At 49.6% G+C, this 27,115-nt stretch overlaps 1 protein-coding gene across 1 annotated transcript in view; it reads left to right on the top strand.

Moving 5' to 3' along the window:
* Nucleotides 1-23,227, top strand: part of FAM53B (family with sequence similarity 53 member B) — a 47,127-nt gene extending 23,900 nt beyond the window's left edge. Inside the window, exons 4-5 of the mRNA XM_054174659.1 lie at nucleotides 5,533-6,257; nucleotides 22,567-23,227. Coding sequence (XP_054030634.1) covers nucleotides 5,533-6,257; nucleotides 22,567-22,887 — 1,046 coding nt within the window. The 3' untranslated portion in view covers nucleotides 22,888-23,227. The remainder of the gene's footprint in view (nucleotides 1-5,532; nucleotides 6,258-22,566) is intronic.
* The last annotated feature ends 3,888 nt before the right edge of the window (nucleotides 23,228-27,115 follow it).

Below are 27,115 nucleotides of genomic sequence, written 5' to 3'. Positions count from 1 at the left end.
TCCAGGGGTAGACTTGGGAGTTGTTGTCTTCAATTCCCATGGAAGCAGAGCTCCATGCATTGTGTTTTAATCTTCTTTCTGCAGTAGGAAGGCTCTGTAGCACTGCCGTCAGCTAATTACAACCATTACATTTGTTCCGCATTTAGAAATAATCATCTCCTGAACGCTGATGTGGGGCAGTGGAAAATGCAGACTGGCTTTTCCCCTGTGCATGGGCACCAGGAGCCCGAAATTCAGCTTGAACAACATGTGAAAAAGGGAATTGTATGCACACCCATGTGAAGACAAATGTTTGGGTTTGGATCCAAACAGAATTTATCTGCCAAAAAGGAGAAGAATTGATTGAAACCCATAATTACTTTACAAGTTGCCGTAATAAATTATGTATTAATGTAAATTATTTCAGGGGAGAAGAACGTAGAGAGGCAACTTGAGCAGAAGGATCATGCATTATGTATAAAAAAGAACTGTTAAAATATTATAGCAGCACATTTGTGGCGCTGTAGTTGAAGTCGTGTCAGCGTTTTGGTTTTACACCCTTCGCTGTGGCTATGAACGCGGTCATTAAAATTTACTGTGTCACCAGAGGAGCACAGCACTTGTTCAAAAAGCCTGCAAGGTGCCTGACATGTCCATGCTCTACTCCTGCTAAACCTGGAGCTCAGCATTGGGAAAACTGGCTGCGGTGCTCTGAGGCTGAATCCTGTTCTCTGGGGGGTTGAGAAAGCTCTCAGGGATGTTTGGACAGCACCTATTCCCCTGATTTTTGGGATGTGAGTTCAGGCTGCAAGTGCCTCATGTCCTGGCCCGCTGGGCTTGTTCGAGGTAGTGAAAGTTGCACCAGAGAACAGATGGACCTTGTAAGGATTCACAGTCACTCAAAAGTGAGCGTCTTGGGTTTATCCAAAGGAACTTCAGGAACAGGTAGTGGTGCTGATAGTATTTGAGTGTGATGATCCCAGCATGGATTGGGCTGTCCTCACATGCTGATGGCCTCTGTCTCATCCCTGAAAATAGGAGAGGACAGGAAAATAGAAGATTAGAGGATAGTCTGGCAGCCAGAACCTGGAACAGGCTGGGGCTTGTTGCCGCATGCCCTGCCTGGCAAGTGGAAAGCAGGTGCTATGGCTGGCAGCAAGGGCCACTCTTCACCCACACCTTGAGCACTGTGCCTGTTTGACACCAAACAGCTCCCTCCTGGAGCAGCTGGGTTGGCCCCCACTACCTTGGGCTCAATGACTGCCACCAAACACTCCTGGAGGCCAGGCAGGGTGGTGTGAAGGCACACAGGCTTGGGACAGTGTGAGAGCTGGGGCTCAGATCACTCTTTCTGGGGCAGAATCTGATCTAACTATCGCAGCCTTGCAGAAATAGTTTAACTTTGAGCTTGGGTCCTCCTAAGGCTGGGCAGTCTGGGAAGGTTGCAGCTGTAACTTGAATTTCTTGTTGCTTCATATGCAACTTGCAGCAAGGCTCAAGATCCTGCTGCCACAGTCAGAGAGGGCAGGACAAGAAAGCCAGTCATCCCCAGGCTCCCTTAGAGTCTTGAGAGCTGGAAAGCTATTTCACAACCAAAGAGATGCCAGAAAATTCGCTTTGTGTTACCTCTCCCTGGAAATGTAGATTTGCAGATCAAAATGCCTCAAGAGAAATTTGCAGCTGAGTGACTTGGAGTGGTGGGTTTTGCAGTTTCAAGTTAAAATCCCAACGTAAGATGCAATTTCATCCAAGGACACTACCAACCAGGAAAGACTGGTTTGGCCAGGGGAAGAGCCCTTCATGCCTTACGTACATTGTGCTAAGGGAGGTTTAGATTGGATATTAGGAAGAATTTCTTTACTGAAAGAGTGGTCAGGCATTGGAAGAGGCTGCACAGAGAGGTGGTGTTCAAGAAACCCGTGGACATGGCACTTGGGTGTGCGGTTTAATGGGCATGGTGGTGTTGCGTTGACAGCTGGACTTGATGATCTTAAAGGCCTTTTCCAACCTTTCTGTGATAAGTGTTCTCCTGTTGTTTTCAGAAAAAGCAAAGGAGAGTTTGCAAGCAAAGCAGCTTGCATGTGTACTGAGGGGTTCTCACGGTGGGTTTTATCCTGGAACAAATTAGTGCCTGAGGGTAAACCACGCTGAGGTTTGTAATTTAAGAAAACGAATACATATTCATTTAATACAGGCTTAACTGCAGCCATACTAATGGCTCCACTGAGATTACTGACAGCAGCGTGCCCAGGATGTGAATCTTAACAAAACTGAATGGAAAAATAACAGAATCACAGAATGGTAGGGGTTGGAAGGGACCTCCAAAGATCATTGAGTCCAAACCCCCTGCCAGAGCAGGATCACCTAGGGCAGGCTGCACAGGAACATACCCAAGTAGGTTTTGAAAGTCTCCAGAGAAAGAGATTCCACAATCTCTCTGGGCAGCCTGTTCCAGGGCTCAGTCACCCTCACAGTAAAGAAGTTTCTCCTCAGGTTGAGGTGGAGCTTCATGTGTTCCAGATTATACCCATTGTTCCTTGCTCTTTTACTGGGCACCACTAAGAAGAGACTGCCGTCTTCATTTTGACACCCACCCCTCAGATATTTACAGACATTAATAAGATCCCTGCTCAGCCTTCTCAAGACTAAACAGCCCCAGGTCTCTCAGCTCAAAAAAAAAATAAAGCTTTCCCCAGTCCTTTAAGGGTTGAGACAACTCCATGAATTTGTTTTGGAGCAAGCAGTTTTCTTTTTGCAGTGAAAAAACCCCCAAACATTATAGAGGCTATCAGTAGTGTGGGACCAGTCAGTCGTTCTGGGTAGTTTGGAGGGGACGGTTGTGCCAGGCTCTTCTCCTTGCCCTGCCTAAGAACCATGCTGCAAGGGGATAACAGGGAAGTTACTATTTTCTTTGCAAGATTTATGTTGTTTGTGCCAAAGCAGGGGTGAAAGAGGAAGGTGTCCCGTATCCTCCTCGCCAAGGCCTTTTGTACAGTGAGACGTCTCCAGCCGGAGAATCATGGCAGCTTGCCATGAAAAATCAGCTTCTATTTCTGTTTCTTTTGTCTGCTGACCTGACCCATGAAATCTCTCTGCTGGCAGCAGAATACAAAGGGAAAAATAATAAAGATCTAAACATAGATGTAGTTGTTTAGTGCAGACTTCTCACTATTCATTGTGTTTATTAAAATGAGGACAACAGCAGTTAAAATGTCCTGTGGTTATTGAGGGCAGAGACAGGCTCTTTATGGCTGGAGCTGTTATGGCAGCATCTGGATGCAGTGAGAAATGAGAAAGCTGGCCAAGAGTGGCGTGAGGGGCCTCCTGACATGGAAGCTAAGCTTCAATCAGAAATATTCTGCACCTTTCTATCTTCTCTATTAGGCTGGTACCTGCAGCTGCGGGCTGGGTATGGCTTTTAATTCATCCTTCAGCTGCCTGAGTGGAAAACCCCCAAAATCCCCTAAAATATATTGCATGATTTAGATATGATCACATGAAACTTGGCAGCAGTGGTGAGCTAGCACCGTTTGCCCTTCTGTGCAGCAGCCAACAACAAAACCAGTCACCAGAGAAGGTCTGCTGGATGATTACTTTTTTCCATTGCAGCAGCCAGTGGGGTTGTCCTATCATGGTTTTCCTGTTGAGGGTAACTGCAGAGCCCTGTTCACCTGCACTGTGGAAAAAGACCTTGATAACACTTTGCTTTCTTCTCTCATTGTCAGCAAGACCATGTGCAGGAATGACCCTTAGTCCTCTCTTTCACCTCAGCCATCAGTGGGACTTCTGAACAGAGATGTAGCTGAGTTTGCAGTCTTCCTACGTGGAGCTGCCCATACCATATTTGTTTGAGCCTGTGGACTTTGGAAGTGCAGGTTTCTTAGAGCTTTACCCAAGTACCACAAAGCCCATCTGGCAAAAGGAATTTCTTGATGCTGACCCCTAAACCGTGCAACAGGTCACAGCTATGTTGTTTTGTGCTGCTTTGTAAGACTATTAATCACAGAATGGTGGGGGCTGGAAGGCACCTATGGAGATCATGTAGTCCAACTCCCCTGATAAAGCAGGGTCACTGAGAGCAAGTTACCTAGGATCACAATGTTCAGGTGTGTTTGGAATGTCCCCACAGGAGACACCACAGCCTCTCTGAACAGGGGCAGCTTGCTCTAGGAAGTAAGTTTCTCCTCATGTTTAGGTGGAACCTGCTGGATTCCAGTTTGTGCTCATTTGCCCTTGTCCTGTCACAGGGCAGCACTGAAAAGAGTCTGGCCCCATTCTCTTGACACCTGCCCTTTAGGTATTGATTAGCATTGAGAAGATTCCCAAGTGCAAGCCAAATTTGCAGGAGGATCGAATTCCCATGTCAACAAGCTGAATGAGAGGGAGAAAATGTTTAAAAGTATCTTTTAAAAAATAATGGACCTATTAAGCAATTTAAATCACAGGATGGTTCAGGTTAGAAGGGGCTTTTAAAGGTCATCTAATCCAACCCCCCTGCAGTCAGCAGGGACATCTTCAACTGGATCATGTTGCTTAGAACCCTATGCAGCATGACCTGGCATGTTTCCAGGAATGGGGCATCTATCACCTCTCTGGGCAACCTGGGCCAGTCTTTCACCACACTCAGCATAAAAAATGTCTTCCTTCTTTCCAGTCTGAATCTCTCTCTCAGTTTAAAACCATCACCCCTTGTCCTGTCACAAGAGGCCCTGCTAAAAAGACTGTCCCCGTGCTATATTTATTACAGAAATGCAACAAGAAGGAGATGGCCTCACAACAGGAACTTAAGAACAGCACCTTGCAAAGACCTGCTGGAGTGTTCTGTGCATCTGTTACAGCAGCAGCTATCTTAAAGCTGATTATGTGCACCAACTTTTGTTAGACAAAGTATTTTTGGGTCAATCAGAGATGCTCAGAGCCTTAGTGGGAATAAGCTGGTTTCATTGGAGCAATGCAGCAGCTGCTGAGCAATGGGGTTTGGAATGATTTTTATTGGGATTTCTGTGCTGTGACAAGCAGCTTGATGCCCAAGGTCACTCCCCTTTCTGTTAGGACCATCCTAACTGCTGTCACATCTCCTTTCTGGCATTTTGTCCTCCACGGTCCACCTCACCCCAGCTTTGTGCTCTTGACTGCTAGTTTTTGTAACCTCTCAGGTAATTGTTGCTTGTGGAGCCCAGGACAAACCATAAGCATCCCAGACAGGATTTAACACAGAGATAAAGCAATGACCCTGCCATGTTACATTGCTGAATTTCCCTTAACTACTGCAATCTGAATATCAAAGGCAGGGTTTTCTCCTCTTCTACCGGTTTTGCTCCTGCTGCAATTTTCACTTTGTCTCTCTCTCTGTCTCCACTGCAGCCACCACTCTGATGGCAGTTTGGAAAAACCATATTCCAAGAGTTAATTAATTTGTACTGGAAAACGTCCCATATGCTACTCTTTGTGTTTGTGGACGTCAGAAGCGAATTGCAGAATTAATTAACGCTAATGCCTGTGTGTGTGTCTCGGTTGTTTTGTTGGGTTTTTTTTCTCTCCTTTCTGAACCAGAAAATGACAGATGGAGAGATCTCAGTAGGAAATGTCCACTTCAGCTCGAGCAGCCAGGCACCAGCATTTGGGACTGTTTGTCGGACAAGGGCAAAGAGGCCTCACGCTGGCCGCGGGAGACAGCCAGCACCTGCTCCGTCACCAACCTGATCAAAGACCTCAGCCTCAGCGACCCCCACGGTAACCCCTCCGCCCCCCCCAGCAAGCGCCAGTGCCGCTCGCTCTCCTTTTCGGATGAAATGTCAAGCTGTGGGACCTCGTGGAGACCCTCGGGCTCCAAGGTGTGGACCCCGGTGGAGAAACGGCGATGTTACAGCGGGGGGAGCGTGCAGCGTTACTCCAACGGCTTTGCCACTATGCAGAGGAGCTCCAGCTTCAGCCTGCCGTCGCGGTCAAACCCGCTCTTCTGTGAGCATCCCACCTTCAGCAGCCGGCTGGGCTGCCAGCCGCGGAAATCGGCCCCCGGTGGGCACGGAGGAGGCCGGGTGGACATGCAGAGGTCGCTCTCCTGCTCGCACGACCGCTTCTCTTCCTCGGAGTACTGCCCGCCCTCCGCCAGCAGCACGCCTGCCTCCACGCCGGAGCTGGGGCGCCGGGCCGGCGGGCTGGCCCGCAGCCGCTCGCAGCCCTGCGTCCTCAACGACAAGAAGGTCGGGGTCAAGCGACGGAGACCCGAGGAGGTTCAGGAGCAACGGCCCTCGCTGGACCTCGCCAAGATGACCCAGGTAAGAGGCGGCAGTGCTGTCCCTGCCAGGGCCCTACAACAACCCAGCAGCAAGGTGATGCTGTTTTCTGCTTTCCTAAATACCCTGTGGGCTCCTCCCGAGGCAGGTCTGTGGCGTGCAGAGTAGCCTGAGTATCACAGGGAAGTGTGTCTTCCTGTCTGAGCAGAAATCCCCTTCCCCTCCAAATGGATTTATTTAATGAACTTCCACATTGCTGGCTTGCACTGATTTTTGCACATCAGCTCCACCATGGTGGTGCTTCCTCCTGGCACATGTTTCAAACAGGAATATGTTAAACCCCACGCTTTTGAGTTCAGGAGAGAAGAACTCCAGGTCTGCCATGGTAAGGTGAAGGCAACAACCCAAGGCACCTAGGCCTGGCTCCATTAGGAGCCGAATTCATACCACTACAGGCCATGCACGCTCTTATCCTCTGTAATTTTCCACCCTGGAGATGTTATCACATTTCATTTTCACTTGCAACACAGAGCACAACCTCCCTCTTCAATCTGCTGCACAAAGCCAGATAACAGATCTGAAGTGCAAACCAGGGAGGATTTTGTCCCCCAGTCCTCTCCCAAGGCCAAGTGACTGGGGTGATACCAGGGGAAAAGCATGACGGTTGCTCCTGTCTTCTGATAAACCATGCCAGCAACATTTAATATGCTAAGCTTATTTTATTAGCTAATAAACTGGACAGGCAGTAAAAATAACTGATATGTGTTAGTGTATTTTACTAACCACAGACTGGGATAGCAAAATTGCCCCCTCCTAGTTCCTTCTCTACAAGCATCTGCTGGTTGCTTCAACTCTTACGTGTAGTGCAGGAGTTCCCCAGCGAAACAAAGCCTGCAAAAGCCCCAAACCTGCCTCAGAACCAGCCACAGGGAAGGTAAGGCTTTTGCCTTTGCAGCCACACACTGATAGCCATAGCTTTTCTTGAGTCTCTGTTAATAACCCACAGGTGGAGGAGGAGGTCAGGAATGGGCTGTGGAAATGGGCTGACCAGTCAGAAAACCCATGGCGCAGAGTGGCTGGGGGAAAGAGGAAGACATTTTTTACACTGAGGGTGGTGAAATACTGGCCCAGGTTGCCCAGAGAGGTGGTAGATGGGAAGGGTGTCTGCAGGTGCTTTTTGTGCTGATGTAGAAGGCTCATGGAGTAGATAGAAAAAGAGTGTCCAGGCTCTGGTTTTCACCTTTTGGGAGCAAAAGGTCTGAGGCGTGATGCAGAACTGTGACAGTGGGCCAGGAGCCACACATGGTGTTACCCTCAGCGCCCTCATAGCTCCTTCTGCAGCCTTGCATTCCAGCCCCATGTGGAGCAGGGGACATGATGAAGAGACAATGATGCAGGACCTTGAGGCTTGAAGCAGAGCTCACAGCTGGGATCAATGTTTTCCAGCATCTCTGTCCTTCAGCTGCTCCCTCGAGGCTCCATTGAGGCTTTTGGAGGACACAGATGGGCACCTTCACACAGAGACAGGAGACACACATGCATTCTGCTTGTAGTAGATGTGCCTGAAATAGCTGCATTACAACTGCAGAGCTAACATTTGGTTATCCCAGTGGGCCCAGCTAAGCACTTCAACAGGTAGGCTGAGCTTAGCCAACAAGCTTTGCAAAACCCAACTGTATCAGGCGGCAAATCTGACCAAAATATTTTACCAGGTGGGATCCTTGGGGCAGTGGCACTGGTGCTCCTGGCACAGCACTGACCTTCCTTGCCTTCTAAGGGTGCTGTGGGACAAAGGAAGCTTCTTCATCACATCAGACCAAGGGGAAGAGTTTGTTGGCTGGGAAACAAAGGGCTTGGCTGAGAACTGGGAGCTTCCCTTTCCCTGGAGTGGATTTTGAGGCCAGGCACACATTTGTGATTTGGATAGCCATGGCTTTGTCATGGACAGGTGTCTCAGGGATGACAACAATCTAATCACTGGTACATTCAAAAGCAGCTCGGTCCACATTCCTGGAACAGCTTCAGCTTGAGGAGTAGTTGTGTTTTCTCTGGCTACTGCACAGCAAAACATCTCTCAAAATGAGAAAGCAGAACCTGAACACCCTGCATTGCTCAGCTACCCACAAGCATGAGTTTAGACAAAAATAGCTGTTGGGGGTGGTTTGTCCTCTCCAAGAACCCAGACCATCAAGAAAAGGCCATGAAGCCCCTTGCTGCAAGGCATGAGCACTGTAGAACAAGATAGGGATTGCCTGGGTGCAGCATCTCCCTCTCCCATCCTCTTCTCACCCACTGGTCCAGGCTGGGTGGCCAAGGGCCCAGCAGTTGCCAGCACAACCAAACACCACCATCAGCATCATGTAATTCTGCAGCTGGGATCCAGCCCAACCATGAACTCTGCTTTAAGCCTCAAGGTTCTGCTCATTGTGTCCTATGGAGCATTCCTGGTTTCCAGGGAGGAAACCCAGCCAGGTCCAGACACCCATGGCAACAGGTGGATTCCTGAGGCAGGGACATGCTGCTGGGTTTGGGGCAGTAGGGGTTTAGCAGAGTGGGAAGAAAGCAGAGCCAGGAGCTGTGCAGAGGTTTCATAGCTCTTCAGTTACAAAAAGCAGTGCTGGCAGGCTGCTCTGGCGTGGGAGGACTGGCACAGAGGGACAAGCAGGATTAGGCAAGTTATGATGAGCATTCTTGCCTTTGGTGGGGCGGGCTTGCAGGGCAAGGGGAATGGTCAGAGCCCCCCTGCCAGGATGGGAACACCATGAAAACCATCTAGTTGTGCTCAGTTAACGGTTGGACTCGATCTTAAAGGTCCCTTTCAGGCTGAACAATTTTATGGTTCTCATTCCTGTGGGCAGTAGGAGATGGGGGATAAGTGTTCTCAAGGAAAGCCACAGGTTTGGGTATTCCTTCAGGCTGCTTTTAATGACTTTCTAGGAACAAGACTGGAAAGGAAAGCGATTTCAGATGAAGAGCTGAAATAATGGCAAGGTGTCCACGTGGCTGCACACGTGCCCTAGTCTGTTGGTACAAGGTGCAAATAGCCTATGTGTGGTAGTCTTTGTGATTCAAAGACAAGGAAAGCCAAATGGTCCAGACTGAGCTTTCCAGTAGACCTCAGAACATTTGCTTTACAGATGGGGAAACTGAGGCCTGAGGCACACTGTGAGTTACTGGGAGCTAACGGCAGAGCTGGGGATCAGCACCTGGCTCTGGGAGCAGACTGGTTAATTTTGTGCTTGTTCTGGTAACCACGTGTGTTCATAGGCCTGAAACTCCCTACTGTCATCAAAATAAAAATACTTTGACCTGAAAGAAATGTTTTCTTCATACCAGGAGGGATATTTAGGCCAGGCAGGAGGGGAAAGAGCTGCTCCTGGAAGCAATTACATGGCCACATAACTGGGCTAATTAAGAAAGAGACTTAAATGTTAAAGTTGTGCTGGGAGGAAAAAGTACTTGGGAAAACATGGCCTTTAATTCCTCAGGATGCTGGGTTTGTCTCTTCTCTCTGCAGTTCCCATAGCTCAGAGAGGGGAGGTGAGCCTAGATTGCTCCCCTTCGTAGTCACTCATATGGCACCAAGGCAGAGAGACTTCAACTTCAGGCACGATCCAAACCCTGAACGTAGTTGTCGTTGGTGTAACAATTATTAAACCCACAGCACCATGAAAATCTTTTTTCCCTAGTATGGGCACTAGGGGAACTGTTTGGCATTTCCAACAACCCCCTTAAACCATCAGCCATCCTTTCATTTTGGTGCAGGGCTTGGGAATGCTTTCCAGCTTTCCATGTGAAGCGCAAGCCAAAGGAGGATAATCTCCGACCTCCAAAATCCCAGCAGTTGTTCTGACAGGATGTTAATTAATCTAGTGGCAATGTGGTCTCCTTACTAGGTCACTGCTCTCAGTCTCACAGCTCCAGGGACCGTGTCCATACCAGCAGGATGCAATCAGAAATGGCCAAGATCAGATTTTTCCATGAATCAGAAGGTTTCTCAAAGAGCTGGTTTGCTTTTTTTTTTTTTCCTATCTAGGTACAGCTCAAAAAATAAGGGAGATGAGCAATCTTGCAAGGGGGAAGGGAAAGCACCCTTCAGAAGGAAAACCTTCTTAAAGAGTTACAGAGTCCTGGGGCAGGCTGCCCAGAGAGGTTGTGGAGTCTCCTTTTCTGGAGTCATTCCAAACCCACCTGGACATTGTGAGCCTGGGCAACCTGCTGTGGGTGATCCTGCTTTAGCAGGGGGGTTGAACTAGATGATCTCCAGAGGTTCTTTCCAGTCCCCACCATTCTGTGATCCTTTGGGCTTGGACCCCAGCTGTCCTACCAGCTGGGCTGTTTTGGGCAAGAATGGGTGGTCTAACCCTTTGCAAGACACCAGAGGAAGCTGTCTGGGCCTGTTGGGTGAGAAAAATGAATGTTCTAAAAATGACCCAGATTCTGCCAGAGATGCTATGTGACCTCCTTGGTTTTCCTCTCCCATGGTCTGCTGCAATTCTTCTCCAAAGGGCACCTTGTTCTGCAGTGACCTGGGGTTTTGCCATTTCCCACCACCACCTCCACTGCTTTCCAGCATCTCTGTGAGAACATTCCTTGCCAAAGCACCTCACGGCAGGAGCACACTGGGTCCCTTGGCTTGGTCTGAGTCATCCATCCACGGGAAGCCGAGCCATGGGCCAGCCCTGCTGTTGGCATGTGTGTGTGCTGGCTGAGCAGATTGCTTTCCTTCACACAGGCTCTGGGGAGCTGCTGGGGGGATGTAACGTGTCTGTCACAGAGGCGGCAGCCGCCCCTCCTTGGGAATCTGCAGTCCTCCCTGGGCAGGGTGGTGAAGCCAGCCCTTGCTATCTCCTGCCCATTCTGTTTCCTGCCTTGTAACATTCTGATAGGGCTGGTACTGAAGAGTGGCATTTGTGCTCACGTTTCCAAATGCAGGCATCCTTCTTACAGATGTTCTTTAAGTCCAACAGAGGGCTACGAGGATGATCAAGGGACTGGAACATCTGTCTGATGAAGAGAGGCTGAGAGACCTAGGCCTGTTTAGTCTGGAGAAGACTGAGAGGGGATCTTAATAATGTTTGTGAATATCTGAAGGGTGAGTGTGAAGAAGGTGGTGCCAGTCTCTTGTCAGAGCTGCCCTGTGATAGGACAAGGGGCAATGGAACACAGAAAGTTCCACCTCAGCATGAGGATAAACTTCTTTACTGTGAGGGTGACAGAGCACTGGAACAGGCTGCCCAGAGAAGTTGCAGAGTCTCATTCTCTACAGGCTTTCAGGACGTGTCTGGATGCGTTCCTGTGTGGCCTGCCCCAAATGATCCTGCTTTGGCATGGTGATCCCTGGAAGTCCCTTCCACCCCCAACATTCTATGAGTCTGTGATTCTGTGACTTCTTTCCACAGCAAATTGTATCCAAACACTACAAGACCATCCTCCATTTCCACCCAGACTCATAGTATCCTAGAATATTTTGGATTGGAAGGGACCCTGCAAGGTCATCTAGGGCAACCCCCCTGCAGTCAGCAGGGCCATCTTCAACTGTATCAGGTTGCTCAGAGACCTGAACAACATTATATGGAATATTTCCAGGGATGGGGTATCTATCACCTCTCTAGGCAACATGGGCCAGTGTTTCATCACCCTCAGTGTACATTTCTTCCTTCTATCCAGTATAAACCTCCCTCTTTTACTTTAAAACCATCACCCTTTGTCCTGTCACAACAGGCCCTGCTAAAATGTCCACCCCCATCCTTCTTATAGCCCCACTTGAGTATTAGAAAGGTGCTCTAAGGTCTCCCCAGAGCCTTCTCTTCTCCAGGCTGAACAACCCCAACTCTATCAGCCTGTCCTCACTGCAGAGGTGTTCCAGCCCTCTGATCATTTTTGCAGACCTCCTCTGATCCCTGTCAATCAGGTCCATGAAAGGCACAAACATCTTTGTGGCATGTAAGCCATAATACTGTTGGCAATAGTTGTCACACATGGTTCCTGCCAGCAGGGCTATGGTCTATGCATAGATAATAAATGAAGCCTTGGTTGTCACCTGTGCATCGTTTCTGATGGGTTCACAAGGTTTTGGCTTCTCTGTGAGCTTTCAAAGCATTTGCAGTTTGAAGAGCTGCATCTCTCATGCCAAATACTGTAGTACTGATGTCTTCTGCTCCTGAGTTTTCTCTGGCATCTGTTGACTTTCCTGCAAGGGTTGTACCCAGGAACGCTGAGGAGTCTGAGGCAGCCTCCAAGCTACTTCTCCATGAAGCTTCTATTTAGAGTCACAGAATCATAGAATTGTTTAGATTGCAAAAGACCTTTAAGATCATTGAGTCCAACCAGTAACCTAGTGCTGCCAAGTCCACCAGTAAACCATGTCCATAAGCATGTCTAGACATAGAATCATAGAATTGTTTCAGTTGAAGAATACCTCTAAGATCAACTCCAGCCCTCCATCGAGCACTACCATGGCCATGTAGCAGGGCATATAGTACATGGGACAGAGACTAGTTGCTGTAGAACAGACTGACATACCCATGCATCTCCCCAAGGTTCTGGAGAGCTTTGCATGGTCATGAATCCACCATTAGTAGCTATCTGCCTTGTGGGTGGGCAGTGCAGGGTGGGTGAGGGGGTACTGGCATCAGTGGACACCAGCTGAGAGGGTGGTGAGGATGAAGTACAGGGTGTGCTTAATAAGGAAGACTTACAGAGAAGACTTTTTGCCTGAAAGTTACCTGTTACTGGAAGGGAGCTGATTTGTTGGAGCCAGGAACAACAGGACTATTCAGGTTGCTCTCTGACAGCTCTGGACAGTGCCATTGATGGGGTGATTTCACTGTCCTCTGAGGAGCACGTGCCTTTGCAGGATGGAGTCATCTGCACTGGCAATCACAGGAGAGTCCTCCTGAAATATGGGTGGTGGTTCTTGTGTTGTTCAGGATTTTCAGCTTCAGCCTGGGCTGGACATCCAGAGGAGTGGGGTGTGCAATGAGGTTCCTCTGGTGGCTGTCAACCAGGCTGTCCTCTGCCTTGCTTTCCCTTCCAAACTAAGGAATAAGGGCGGCTGCTGTGGGGACCCACGCATGAAGGAGCTCATACGCTCCTAAAGCTGACATAAACAGCTCACCAGCTTGGAAATGCTGACTGAGGAGAAGTTTCAACCTGCAGGATGGGTGAAGTAGCCTCTCATCTCTGACCACCTAGCTCTTTCATTGAGGGGCAAAATTATCTACATTTTCATACAAGAAGAATTTTTTCTTGTTTTAATTTTAACAGCTTGCAGGCGAGGGCAGGAGGGGTGGCAGTGAGCTTGCTTGGTGCCAGCACCCGCTCGAGTTGGTGCAGATATTGCACAAAGGTAGTGACAGGCAAGAAAAACCCAGAGGTGTTTAAATTCCAGACGTAGCCCAGGAAATAGTTTGCTGTTGATGTAACTTCTGAGACAGATTCCAGCCTCCAAGCCCCAGTGCTTTTTAAATAAACACGAATCAGATCCTGCAAAGGTCACTTTGTGGCTTGGTGGGAAAAAGCCCTTGGTTCAGGATCAAAAGAGGTTTGGAGGGTGCAGAGGACCTCAGAAGCTGGCTGGTTTTAACTTTGGTCAGACTGTTACACATGCCACCATCCTGATTCATTGTTCTGGTATTTTTTTATTTAGAAACACAAGTAGTTGAAAGAAATTCAAGTCAGTATTGAAGATGAGGTTCATAATGATGTTTACTTCTGGCATGAACTGTTAATGGGGATTTTTTTCCCTCCCTATTCCTTTGACAAACTGTATTCCATGGTAAGTCTAGCAAACCTCATCTTCACCAAAGCAGGATGGACCCAGTGGCAGTCATTGAGATTGCCACTGGTGTGAGCCCATGTTGCTGATGCCCTCCTGCCTGTGTTGCCAAGGAAGGTGCTTGCAGGCTCTGAGGAGCTTCACCCCTGAAGATTTCCATTGCTTTCAGAGATACTTTGCATTCATTTTTCTCTATGCTGTGGTTGAAACAAAAGCTCTTGTTGGACATCATAGATTGGCCTAGTCAAAGAGTTTTACCAGATCCATGGCATTGGCTTATCAATATCTAAAGGCTGGGTATCAAGAAGATGGGGCCAGACTCTTTTTTCAGTGGTGCCTAGCAACAGAACAAGGGGTAATGGGCCCAAACTGGAACCCAGGAGGTTCCATTTGAACATGAGGAAAAGATTCTTTGCTGTGAGAGTGCTGGAGCCCTGGAACAGGCTGCCCAGTGAAAGGCTGATCTGTTGGTGCAGCTCTCGAGTGACCATTTCAGGCAAGGTACTTCAGTAGTCAGAGGACACTTGTAGGAGGTGATTTATTGTCACAGGCTCTATTTTAGTTACCCAACAGAGCTTTTAATAGCAGGGCCCTGTAATGCAGTGACATCCATTGTTTTGATTTTACAGCCAAAGCGGTCCCATCTGCCCCACTGAGAAATTTGTGAGTCACCAAACACAATGGGCTGAAAATAAATTCAGCTGTGGAAGCAGAAATGGGCCATGCCCAGGGACATGGGTGTTCTGCCATGAAATCACTTTCCCAGTGTGGGCTGGGATTTGTGCACATGGATGGGCTCCTCTGGCAGCATCCCTTGACTGGCTGAGGGAGGTCCAAGTACTGAAGGGTCCTATGGTACCTGGGGATCATGACCTGCTACTTTGTGCTCCTGACTCCATCCCCCACTCCCAGCTCTATCCCCTGCTCCCAACTCTACCCCACCACAGGGCCCAGAGATGTAGAGTTGGGGTTGTACTCTTGTTCATGCTCACATGGTAGGACAGGGCTGGAAACATGAACAAAGCTTGGCAGTGTCTGTCCCAAAAGCAGACAAAATCCAGTTGTGTCCCCAGGATGCACATCTGATTCACCACGTGCTGGTTAACCCTCCAGTCCCCAGGCTCAAACGCTGTGTGGACCCAAAGAACAGCTTTTGTAAAGCACAGGGATTCATCCTTGAACCAACTGACATGCTCAGAAGTAGCAACCAACAGCAGCCCACCCAAATCCCAGCACTCCAGGAGATTTGCTGCTCCCTCCCTGGTTTAGGTGGCTGCAGCAGCATCAGGATCTGCAGACAGTGGTCAGATTTTTCTCCTCTTGAGGGTGCTTCATTGATCAAATCTTCTTCTGCCAGAGGATTCTGGAAGCATTTGAAGCATAGAGCAGGGTGCAGATTTTTAATCTGCAGCTAAACACAGCTCCTCTGGGCATGAGGTGATGTGGCTGTGGCCAAGCAGGCAGCCAGTGATTTTGTAGAAAACATTTTTCCATTCAGAATTTCAGTAGTGATGGTCAGAAGTTACTTGGGAGCCTCCTGCCTTGCAGAACTCTCCCAGAACATTTCGGGAAGCAGGAGGGAAGTGCAGCTTTCTTCTCAAGAGAAGGATGCTCAGGGTTAGCTTGGAATTGTGACTGTGGCAGAAAATACATTTGTTCTTGGCAGAAAATAAGGATTTCCTCCAGTTATCATTAGGAGTGGGAATGGACCAGGAGGCTGCTCTAGGATCAAGTCCCCATGGATAGGATGCTGTGCATGGGTGGGAGCATTGCTGTTGTCCGATTCCATGCATAGCTGAGCCTGCTGTATTTCTTCTGGGATTTGTTTCTCCAGCATCTCCCTGCAGCTTTGTAGCACCAGAGGGATTCCTGTTGGTGGGTCGTGGAACCGCTTTTTCTTTGGCATTTGTGGAAACTCACTAAATGTCCTCACTCTCACTGGGACAGCTCGAGAGTTCCAAAGACAAGAGCAAAACTGAGTAAAACCAAATTAACTCCGAAGGTAGGCTCCGAAGGCAGCATTGGGCTCAATGATCTTAAAAGCTGAGGAAAGCATGAGAAAAAACTGTACTGAAAGTGTGATGGAGCACTGGAACAGGCTGCCCAGGGAGGTTGTGGAGTCTCCTTCCCTAGAGACTTTCAAGACCTGTCTGGATGCATTCCTGTGTGCCTGTCCAAGGTGATCCTGCTGTGGCAGGGGGCTTGGACTCTGATCTTTGAAGGTCCCTCCAGCCCTTACCATTCTATGAAAAGCTCTTTCTCAGCCTGAATGATTCTAATACTAATGACTTAAAGCTTCCTTCTTGCTTTTTAGTTTGGGTTAGTCTGTTTGACACTGTGGTGTGAAGCAACTCCGGAGGATAGTTGGTATTTTTGAGCCTGCTCATGAAAGCTGTTTTCCACTCAAAACAGGATAAAAGCAAAATTGTCTGCTAAAGCTCTAGACTTTCAATGCCCATCCAAGCACTGGTGCCTGTTACTGCAAGAGTGGGATTGGGACTATGCAAATATGATTATTCTTTAGTGGATGAGAATCCCAGCATCATGGGGATTAAAAGGGACCTCTGGAGATCATCCAGTCCAACTGCCCTGCTAAAGCAGTCACCCACAGCAGGTCACCCAGGATCACAATGTCCAGATGGGTTTGGAATGCTTGCAGAGAAGGAAACTCCACAACCTCCCTGTGCAGCCTGCTCCAGGGCTCTGGCACTTCAGAAGAGAAGAGATGAGAAAGCAGACCCTGAAAACAAGGGCAGCGTCGTGGTACCCACTGTGAGGAGGGCAGGGAGCCATCACCTCCATCCAGGGGCTGCTGCTGCAGGCACGTTGGCCTGACAGGATCCAAGGGTGTTTGCAAATTGCTCAAAGCCTCCATAGATAAAATTTGAAAAAAAAAAAAGACACTGCATAGGTTTGAGCTCCCTGAGATGGCAGCACTGTGCCTAACCCAGCGCCGGCTTTGTGCCAGGCACACGAGCTCTGTTTGCATTTCGTGTCCCCCATCACTGCCTCCGGTGTTCTCCTTCTCAGGTGTTCCAGGCGTCGCTTTCCCAACACTTCATTCATTGCTCAGAGGCTCTTTCCCTTCACAGGGGCCGTGTAAGACCCACAGCCTCTCTCCCATGCCAATGTTGATCCTGGCAGCTGGTGCTGCTGTTGCATGTGGCAGCCGTTGCCAGCTCTGCATCTCCTTGTGTCTGGGGAGGCCAAACAGCAGGGAGCGAGGTGCTGGTGAGACTTGTCGGAGGCATCTGCTGAGCTGCAACTGTGCTGCAGTCTGGGCAAAGCTCCTGAGATGTTCCTCTTGGTTATAAGGAGGAGAGAGGCTGGCTATTCTAGCCTCAGGACTGAGCAATGCCTGGTGCAGCAACTTCCCCATCTTCATTCGTGAGTGATGTGTTCCTGTGTCCTGCCCTAGGTGATCTTGCTTTGGCAGGGGGTTAGACTCGATCTTCAGAGGTCCCTTCCAACCCCTACCATTCTATGATTCCTCCCCTTCCTACTCACTGGGAAACCTGTCTTGGGGACACCAGCCTGGAGATGGAGTTGGAGAAGGTTGTGGGTGCTTTAAAAGTGGTGGAGAAGATTGAACCTGAGTGATGTGTGTGTGTGTGTGCCCAGCCCAAATAACAGCAGATGCTACTAATGGAGCTCTGCAGAGCTTTAAAACCAAGGAAAGCCATTTCCCACTCTGAAGCATCTGGCCATTCTCCTTGACAGCATGAATAAGTCCTTTGCATAACATGAATGGCAGGTAGAATCAGAGAATTGTGGAATGGTTTGGGTTGGAAGGGACCTTTCAAGGACATCTAGTCCAAACCCACCACAGTTAATAGGGACATCTTCATCTAGAGCAGGTTGCTTACAGCCCTGTCCAACCAGCCCTGGAATGTTGCAGCATCTACCACCTCTCTGGACAGCCTGGGCCAGTGTTTCCCCACCCTCAGTGTAAAAAATTTCTCTTTAGTCTAAATCTGCCTCTTTTAGGTTAAACCCATCACCCTTGTCCTGTCACAACAAGCCCTGCTAAAAAGTCTCTCCGCATCTCAAGCTGTGCCAGGGGATGTTTAGGCTGGATATTAGGAAGAAGTTCTTCACAGAAAGAGAGATTGGCCATTGGAATGGGCTGCCCAGGGAGGTGGTGGAGTCACCATCACTGGAGGTGTTCAAGAAGAGACTGGATGGGGTGCTTGGTGCCCTGGTTTAGTTGATTAGGTAGTGTTGGATGATAGGTTGGATGATGAACTCAAAGGTCTCTTCCAACCTGGTCTGGTCTATTCTATTCTACTCTATTCTTTCTTACTGGCCTCTTAAGTACTGAAAGCCACAATAAGGTCTTTCCACTTCAGCATTCTGTTCTCCAGGTTGAACAACCCCAACTCTCCCCACAGCAGAGGGGTTCCAGCTCTCTGACCATTGTTATGGCCTCCTTTGGACCTGCTCCAACATGTCCATGTCTTTCCTGTGCTGAAGACTCCAGAGCTGGACCCAGCACTGCAGGTGGGATCTCACCAGAGCACAGTAAAGCAGCAGAATCCCGTTCCTCTACCTACTGGCCACCTGGCAGGACGTTGTTGTGATGCTGATAAGCAAAGTGACAGATAACAACCCAGGCTGAAGGTGTTTTACAGGAGATGTTTGCCTCAAAATGTGCTTTTACCTCAAGCTGGGCAGAGAAGCCCCCAGCAGAGGTGACTTACTGACTGGAGCTGGGTGGGGAGGTCTAGCAGAGGCACATTGTACCTGCACGGAGCAGCACTGCTCGCCACCCGCTTCCCACTTTCCTTCTGGCACTGGGTTATTTTCAGCTTGCTGAAGCAACTGTAGCCCAGTGTGCTAACGGGAGGTGATGACAGCTCGGGAGGTAGGGCCGGTGGCGCTGACAGCTTGTAGGTTACACCTTCCCCAGGAACATTGCAGCAGTCACCTGGCAGGGTGGAAAAAAAAATGTTTGCTCAAAAGCTGTGGTAACGGCAGGGATCACACTCCTGCCAATATTGATTCTAGCAGATCCACCGTGTTTGCAGGGACGGCTTGCAGGGACAAGCTCACAGCTGGGCTGTTGTATGAGGGGAAGAGTTACACCAGAAATCATGCTGAGGGATTTGTCTAGCTTCTTCACTTTAAGGGCTGCCAGCCTCTCCTCCCCGTGGGGACACAGCTCAAGGCATGCAAAAACCTATGGAAAAGGATGGATGCTAGGGATGGGTTAGCTCCTGCAGCTTTCCCAGCTTTTAGTGTGTGGGTCCCTGCACCCTGCAGAGCATCGTAAGAGCCCTGCAGGAAGGCAGCGTGGCCTGAGCGTGGCCATCGGAGGGTGACTGGCAGTGTGTGGCTCATTCCACATGGCCAAGGGTTTCTTATCTGCATTTTAAGAGGATTTTTCAAGTGCTTGCTGTTTGCAACATCGCATTTTCTTCCTCTGCGTGAGAGATGCTGGATTGCTGAAGCTTCAGGGAGAGTTTGGGGAAGGAAAACCAGCACCTTGTATTATAGAATCATAGAATGGGGTGGCTGGAATGAACCTTAAAGATCATCTAGTTCCAACCCCTCCACCATATACAAGGACTCCATTCCCTGACACCAAATGCTCAGAAATGGGTTATTGTGGTTGTGAGTGAAGGTGTTTGGGGTGGAAAGTACATTTTGGAGGCTCCCTGTGTGAAATCAGGATGGCCAGAAGCATCTCCCAAAAGCCACCTGTGTCATATCTTGAGGGTATCTGCATTCCCACAGTTTCCTTGAGACCAACAGCATTTGAGATGCCTGATGTCCCTTTCAGCCTGGTGCCAAAGGACAAGGTTGTGGAGAGGCTCGGAGGGGGCCCAGGGCTGCCTGGCCATGGGGAACAAGCACAGCATTGTGCCACCAGAACAACTCTTTGGCCGATGTCAGTAGAGGACTTGACTGCCCAGTTCTGCCAGCTCAGCACTTCAGCACATGCTAAATTCACCCAATAAATAAAAAAATGAGCAAAAACCCCTTGATGGGCTGAGAACAGACGCTGCATTGATGGTGGTGGCTGATCTACTACTGCTCCACAGCCAGCTCAGGCGATGCTGGCTCCAGTTATCACCATCCTGGGAGGACCCTGCCCCAGTATGTTCCTCCTTTTGAACCTTTGCAACAAGCTGGGAAGGTGAGGCATGGGATTTCGTGGCAGCTGGTGCCTGTGAAAACTTGTTTTGCCAGCCAAGCAATGGCAAACCTGCGTCAGGAGTGCCTCCACCCATCACTCGCACGTGGCCTTCCTCTGGCAGCAGATGCTGCAGTTCTGGAAGTAATGGGATCATTGGAGAGCTTTCCCATCCTCTTCTTGCAGGGAAAGCAGAAATGTTACTTGGGATGACTGAAGGCTGTACATGGAAGATGTTGGGTTGCAGTATGTGTGGAGCTGAGCAGGGAAAATGAGGCTGTTGGCTTATCTTGCCAAAGGAAAAGTTCCCTGAAAGTCATAGAATCATTCAGTTTGGAAAGGACTTTTAAGATCATCAAGTCCAACCATTAACCCAGCACTGACAGGCCACAGAATCCCAGCGTGGTCAGGGCTGGAAAGGACCTCTGAAAATCATCTAGTCCAACCCCACTGCTAAAGCAGGGTCACCCACAGCAGGTTGCCCAGGATGTCAGTGTCTGGGTGGGTTCAAAATCTCTTCAGAAGAGGAGACTCCACAACCTCTCTGGCAGCCTGCTCCAGGGCTCCAGCACCTTCGAAGCAGAGTCTTTTCTTCACATTTAAGTGGAACTTCCTGTGTTCTAGTTTGTGCCTATTGTCTTTGTCCTGGCACTGGGCACCAATGAAAAGAGTCTGGCCCCATCCTCAAACCTCCCACTCTTTAGCTATTGATCAGCATTGATGAGATCCCCTCTCAGTCTACTCTTCTCCAGATTAAATATCCCCAGGTGTCTCAGTCTTTCCTTGTCAAAGAAATACTCCAGCTCCCTCATCATCTTTATAGTCTCTGCTGGACTCTCTCCAGTAGTTTCCTCTCTTCTCAACAGGGCATCCCAGAACTGGATACCATACTTCAGATATGTCAAGTACCTTCATGGATGTTCTCTGAAGCTTGGAAATGCTTTTCATTTGGATGGGAAGAGTGTTTGGTTGCTCTCCAGGTTTCATCTTCTTCATTCTTCATTACAGACATCACCCATCTCCTTCTCTGAAATGCTGCAGAGCTTCCTCCATCCTGACAGGATGCTGTGGCCCACTTGCCTGTACCTGCCAGTACCCAGCACGCCGGTGCCTGGGTCCTGAGCCCAGGGAAGCACCAAAGCAGGCGATGAGCTCACTTAGCAGCAGGAGAAAACCGAGTGTTGTCGGACGTGCCAGAGTTTTGTTTGTAGAAGGGATTTGCACTCCTGAGAGGGCTGTTGACTTTCAGGAGACTCAGGCTTTCAAGTGCCTAAATAACTGCTGGAAATACGCTTGCAGATTTTTGTAAGCACTTAGAAAATATTTCTCCTGTGTCCTCAGGCCTCCTCCAAGTGCAAGTGGTAATTACGAGTTGCCCATTAACCACAATGTGCAGATCTCTGTTTGAAACTGTTACACATGCAGCACCTGGAAGGTAGACCACAAGAAGGATGACATGGGGACTGGGTGCAGCTGCATTTTGGAAGGACAGGTGTCTTTTTTTCTCACATGGGCTTGGGGCTTGTGAGTGTTTGGAAGGTTGCAGAGGCTGAAGGACGTGTGAAATGTAGCCTGGGAAGTGGGCAGCTCCTTCACGGGCAGCAGGAGCTTCTTTCAGATACAGCAGCACCTGTGTCATCTCCTGCAATGACTAATTGTACTGTGGTGTGTCACTGAGTGCAGCACCCAAAGTCTCTCAGCAGTGTGAGGTCAGCACAAATACCTTGGAATTCTTAAGAAATGGGAATAGACTTGTTTTGATTGGAAGATAATTTTAAGATCAACAAATCCAACCATTAAGCCAGCACTGCCAAGTCTACCACTAAACCACATCCCTCAGCACATCTTTTAAATCCATCCAGGGGTGGTGACTCCACCACTGCCCCAGGCAGCCTGTTCCAGGGCTTGATAGCTCTGTTGGGAAGAAATTCTCCCTAAGTACAACCTAAACCTCCCCTGGTTCAGCTGGAGGCTGTTTCCTCTTGTCCTGTCACTCACTACTTGAAAGAAGAGACCAACCCCCACCTGTCTACAACCTCCTTTCAGGGAGTTGTAGAGAGCAAGAAGCTCAGCCTCCTTTCCTCCATGCTGAGCAACCCCAGTTCCCTCAGCCACTCCTCACCAGAGCTGTTCTTCAGACCCTTCTCCAGCTTCGTTGTCCTTCAGTCATGCTCTAGCACCTCAATGTCCTTCTTGTAATGATGACCCCAAAACTGAACCCAGTCCTCCAGGTGTGGCCTCACCAGCGCTAAGTACAGCAGGATAATCACTTTCCTGGTCCTGCTGGATGTCCCCCTGGTGGGGCTCACGCATTTGGGGGCCAGGGTGGCTCTCAGCTCACCTGGTGCAACTTGTAGCCCAGCACAGCTTCAGAATTCTCTGCAGTCCCCATCCCCACCCCTCCCTCAACTGCCTCTCTCCTTTTGCCTTTGCAGAACCGACAGACTTTCAACAGCCTTACCTGCCTTAGTGCCGCAGACGAGGACAGCTCCCAGCGTCTCCTCGGCCCTCAGCCGTGGACCCCCCGCTCCCCGGAGGTGATGCCAGGCAGAACACCCGCCTGCACCCCAGTACCGGAGCCGCCACCTTCGCGGGCCGACGAACACCGGACCAGCAGGGATGACCTCTCCTGTGAGGAGGAGGAGGAAGGTGGTGGGAAGGAGGACAGGGCAGCATGGCAGAGCAGTGGGACAGGCTCTGAAAGCCTCTTCCAGCTGGATGGCGAGATAGATATTGAGCAGATAGAAAATAACTGAGGGAGTGGTGGGTCCTCTCGCCCTGGGGTCAGGAGGCTGCCAGCAGAGCCGTGGAGGGATCCCCACTGCCAGCACTGGGTGTGTGGGGTCCTGCCACCGCTCTCCTCCTGCCAGCTGGAGGGGACGGAGCAGCGTTGCCAAAATTTCATCAGGTATTTAGAGCAATTTGTGTGCGTGCGTGTGTAAACCTGGAGATTTGTAGTAACTACTGTAGCCAGAGATCAGCTTGTCAGAGGAAGCTCCCTGCCTGACTGGGGAAAGCCAGCACTGGGGCCACCAAAGCCTCCCATTCAGCGAGTCGTCGGCTTTCGCTGACATAGGCTTGGAGCCAGTGGGGCTGGCTGCGCTCTCCGGGTCCCAGCTGCATTTGTTCAGACAGAAGCCACCACCCCTGGGACTGGAAACAAGGGGGAAAACCTGGAATGTTGAGCCTTGCAAAACAAGTGCTGGCTGGTGGCTGTGGGGGCAGCTGTGGCTCCTCTTCAGCTGCATCCATGTGGCCTTGGCACCCTCCTTACTCCCCATGTCCGTGGCAGTGCCATGAGAAGGAAATCACAAGTGAAGTGTTTTGTTTAACTTTGGTAAGAGATGGGGTTTTACTGCATTTTTTTTTTACTTGACTTCTCCTTTCCCTGATGAGGAATTAAAGGGATCCCTGGCCCACGCAGCTCCAGTCTGGGGCAAACATCCACAGTGGCACTCAGCAAGTGCTGCCCAAGGATGCTCAAATGCCTTTCTCTCCCGTTTTTATTCTTTTTCCACTCCCCTTTCTCAAACTTGCTGGGGAAAAGCCCCACTGAGGCTCAGTGCCAGCCTTGCTGGGCTCCCAACTTCCGGTTTGGAGCAGGGCTGGGCTGCTTGCCCACTTATCAGCGGCCGTGCCCCTTCTGCTACCCAAGGCATGGCTGCCACCCCCATGTTTTTTGGCTCTGTCTTACTGTGAAGAGGCTGCACGCCCAAGGCACACCATGGGGTTACTTGACAAAGTCAGCTGATGAAAGGCTGAAAACCTAGGTAGCAGCACTGAAAGCTTTTCCTCTTCCTGTGCCTTTCTAAGCACAGACAAAGTGGTGATCGTTAGGTTTGTATGATATGAGTTCTCCTCAGCAAAAAATAAGCTGTCCACTTGCTAACAGGTTTAGAAGGACAAACACACTTTTTGTTCTCCCTGTCTTTTGTTGTTGTTGTTTGTTTAAAGCTCTAGGAAAGCTGTACAGGTGGCTTCCAGCATCTTCTGCAGGTTCCCTCAAGCTTAGGGTTTACTTCCTGAGCTCTGCAAAATTGATCAAGGAAAAGTCATTGAGACCAACAGTGATTGAGGACATCGCTTTTTTAATGGGGTGCAGCACCCCCATCATTGGACCTGTAGGAGTCTGCAGCTCAGAAAGGCCTGGGAGCTGCTGGTACAGGTTTTAGTCATCATTTCTGGTTATGTTAGTGCACTTTTTTCCTGTGGTGGTTTGGGATGTGTATGACATCTCCCATCACAGTGGAACCCATCAGCTGTTATATAGCTTTATCCTGGCACCGCAGAGGTTTTGCTCACGGCAGTGGCCACATCTACTCCTTCCAGGCTAGGCACAGGCAGGACCATCCCCAAATATCTGGGGAAGGGCTGACAGAGATGTATTTTCATTTTGGGGAGCCCTGCAGCTCTTTAAAGTGTCACTTAATGCATTATAGAAAAATTCATCCTGGCTTCATTTTTAGCCCTCCTTTAGTGGAAGGTGCTGCCCATCTCAGACTTTTTGGGAAGGTTCAGCCATGCCAGCATTTCCCCAGCCCACTGCTGATCCGTGACACAGCCACAGCATTGTTCTCAGCTTGGAGTCTTCCTCATGCTCAATACTCATCACTGACATGTCCCTGATCTCAGGGTGCACAGCTCCTACTGGCCACAGGCACCTCTTCACCTCCCAGCTGACCGAAAAAGGGTAAATTCACTCGAATCCACGTCGCAGAGCTCTGGGTGGGCTCTCACATGTGCATCGCCGGGGCTGTAATTCCTAAGGGCTTTTTTCTTTCCAAGGGCTGCTACCGGTGCCATGCTAACCCCATCCTGGTAGGAAGGTGACCAATGGACCACTCACTACCCAGCTGTCCTCAGCGTAGCCGTAGCATTCAGTTTACATACAGCACAACCCACTTGCCTTACTAAAGATGCTTCTCCAATGAGTCATGGCCTTACACTGGGCACGTTCCTGTAGGCACAGACTAGTTAGCGACAGTTTATGAGGCCATGGTGGTGTTCTCTTGGGTCTTTCGTTGTTGGGTTTGTATGATTTCATGTACTTATTCTCAGTTTAAGAAAGCCTTACTTTCCCCCCCCTGCCCCCCCTCTTTTTTTTTTCTCTCTCTGTAGAGGTAAAAATGTGTGGATTTATATATATATATATATAAATAATTAAAAATATTAAATATAATATAGTATGTGCCTCAGATTCAGGGGACATCCTGTTGATTGTAAAGTCAGAAGTGGCGTTACTCCCCAGTATCAGGAGATCCATACCTTACTCCTCCAGTAGCTGAGCTGGGCATCCCCCCGGGGGTCGCTGCTCTGGGGTTGGAAAGGCCTTCACCTATTACACAGATGCTTTGGGACCCCCACCCCCCACCCCCCCCCGGTAAGTTCCTGCCGGCTGCCAGAATGTGATATTAAAGTAATATGCAGACAAGGGATGTTGTTTCCTTGGTAGCTAGCTCAAACAGGCTCATGATTGTGAAGAGACTCAGTGGCTTGCCCCAGCATGGCCAGCAGCCATTTCAGGACGGCAGCGAGCTGTGTCCACAGCAATAAGGGTTCATCATCCTGGAAGAAGAGAAGGATTTTAATAGGAAAAGTCTCAGCACGTGGAGGGGGAGTTTGCTGTGTGTTTGCAGGTGGCTTTTTTAGCCTGTTCTATGAATGATTGCATTCAAGCAAAACAAAACCCAGTTATTTGTAAAATAGATTGTAATTTTTTCCCACGTTCTAGCATAGCCTATTCTTGGGCCAAATAAAGTTGTGTTTCAAGTGCATTGTTTCAAAAGCTCCTGGCTGAACGGGCTGACAGATGTATGTAGGATGTTCTAGGATTGTAGCAGTGCTTCACAGCATCCATGGGTTCGATGTCCAAGGGATCAAAAGAAGAGGGTGGCCAAAAAAAGAGTAAAGTAGAAAAGAAGGTTAAAAATGAAACAAAAGCCTTCTGAAGCTATGAGCTGTAGTAGCCAAGTCTCGCTGGCACTTGCACAAGCACGGCGAGATGCACCTGTCCCCAGGGAGGGGCTGCCCGAGGTGGCCCCACCAGTGCCGGCTGCCCTCTCCCCAAGCGGGCGAGGAGGCTCCCGCTCATCCTCCCCTCCATGACTTGATTGCACTAGAGCAGCTCAGTCTCAGGAAATTGCTTGTTACTTTTACTGTGTAAATAAAGCTTCCTGGTTCAATAACCCCTGGATGGTGTCTTGCCTCTCTGTTCTGTCCTCATGGCTGGACACTGCTGTGGGCTTGGGGTCACCAGGGACAGCCCTGGCCCTGGGGATGTGGCACTGGTTGGGGTTTGATGGGGCAGAGCTGGATGTGGGTGCAGGAGCCCCACATGCCTCTCCTCTCCTGGTAGTGGGTCTAGCTGCACCTCCTTGACATCTCCATGGACGCTGGGATGGGGAGTGTCCCAAAAATGGGTGTGGGTGGTGGTTTCCCAGCCTTGGATTGCACCAGAAAATGGGGATTTTGTGATGGTCATGGACCGCATCCCTCTGTGGCGGGGGAACAGCCCATGGTCCTCCAGCTGGACACTGGCTGTTGTTTAGCTCTAATGCAGTCAGAGAGGTAACAGAAAAATGCATGGGAAAATTTCTTCCCCCAAAAGGGTTGTTAAGCCCTACAGCAGGCTGCCCAGGACAGTGGTGGGGTCCCCATCCCTGGAGGGACTGAAAAGCCATGGAGATGTGGTGCTGAGGGACGTGGTTTAGGGGTGACCTGGCTGTGCTGGGTTAGTGGTTGGACTCAATAATCTTAAAGGTCTCTTCCAACCAAACTGATCCTACATTTCTACAATTCTAGGATTCTATTTAAGTGCCAGGTGCTTAAGGACAGAGAGAATGCTCCAACCATTAAAATCCAAACTCAAGGCAGGAGGCCACATCAGGGTGAGGCCATATGGTGGGGGTGAAATAAACTGGGGAACTGGGATGACACCTCCCTACAGCCACTGTAGAGAGCAAAGACAGTGGCTGCGTTTCCTTG

This window comes from Dryobates pubescens, chromosome 30 (assembly GCF_014839835.1).
Source record: "Dryobates pubescens isolate bDryPub1 chromosome 30, bDryPub1.pri, whole genome shotgun sequence".
Lineage (NCBI taxonomy): Eukaryota > Metazoa > Chordata > Aves > Piciformes > Picidae > Dryobates > Dryobates pubescens.
Note: the sequence above shows the minus strand (reverse complement) of the source record. Positions and strands in the feature narration are given on the sequence as shown.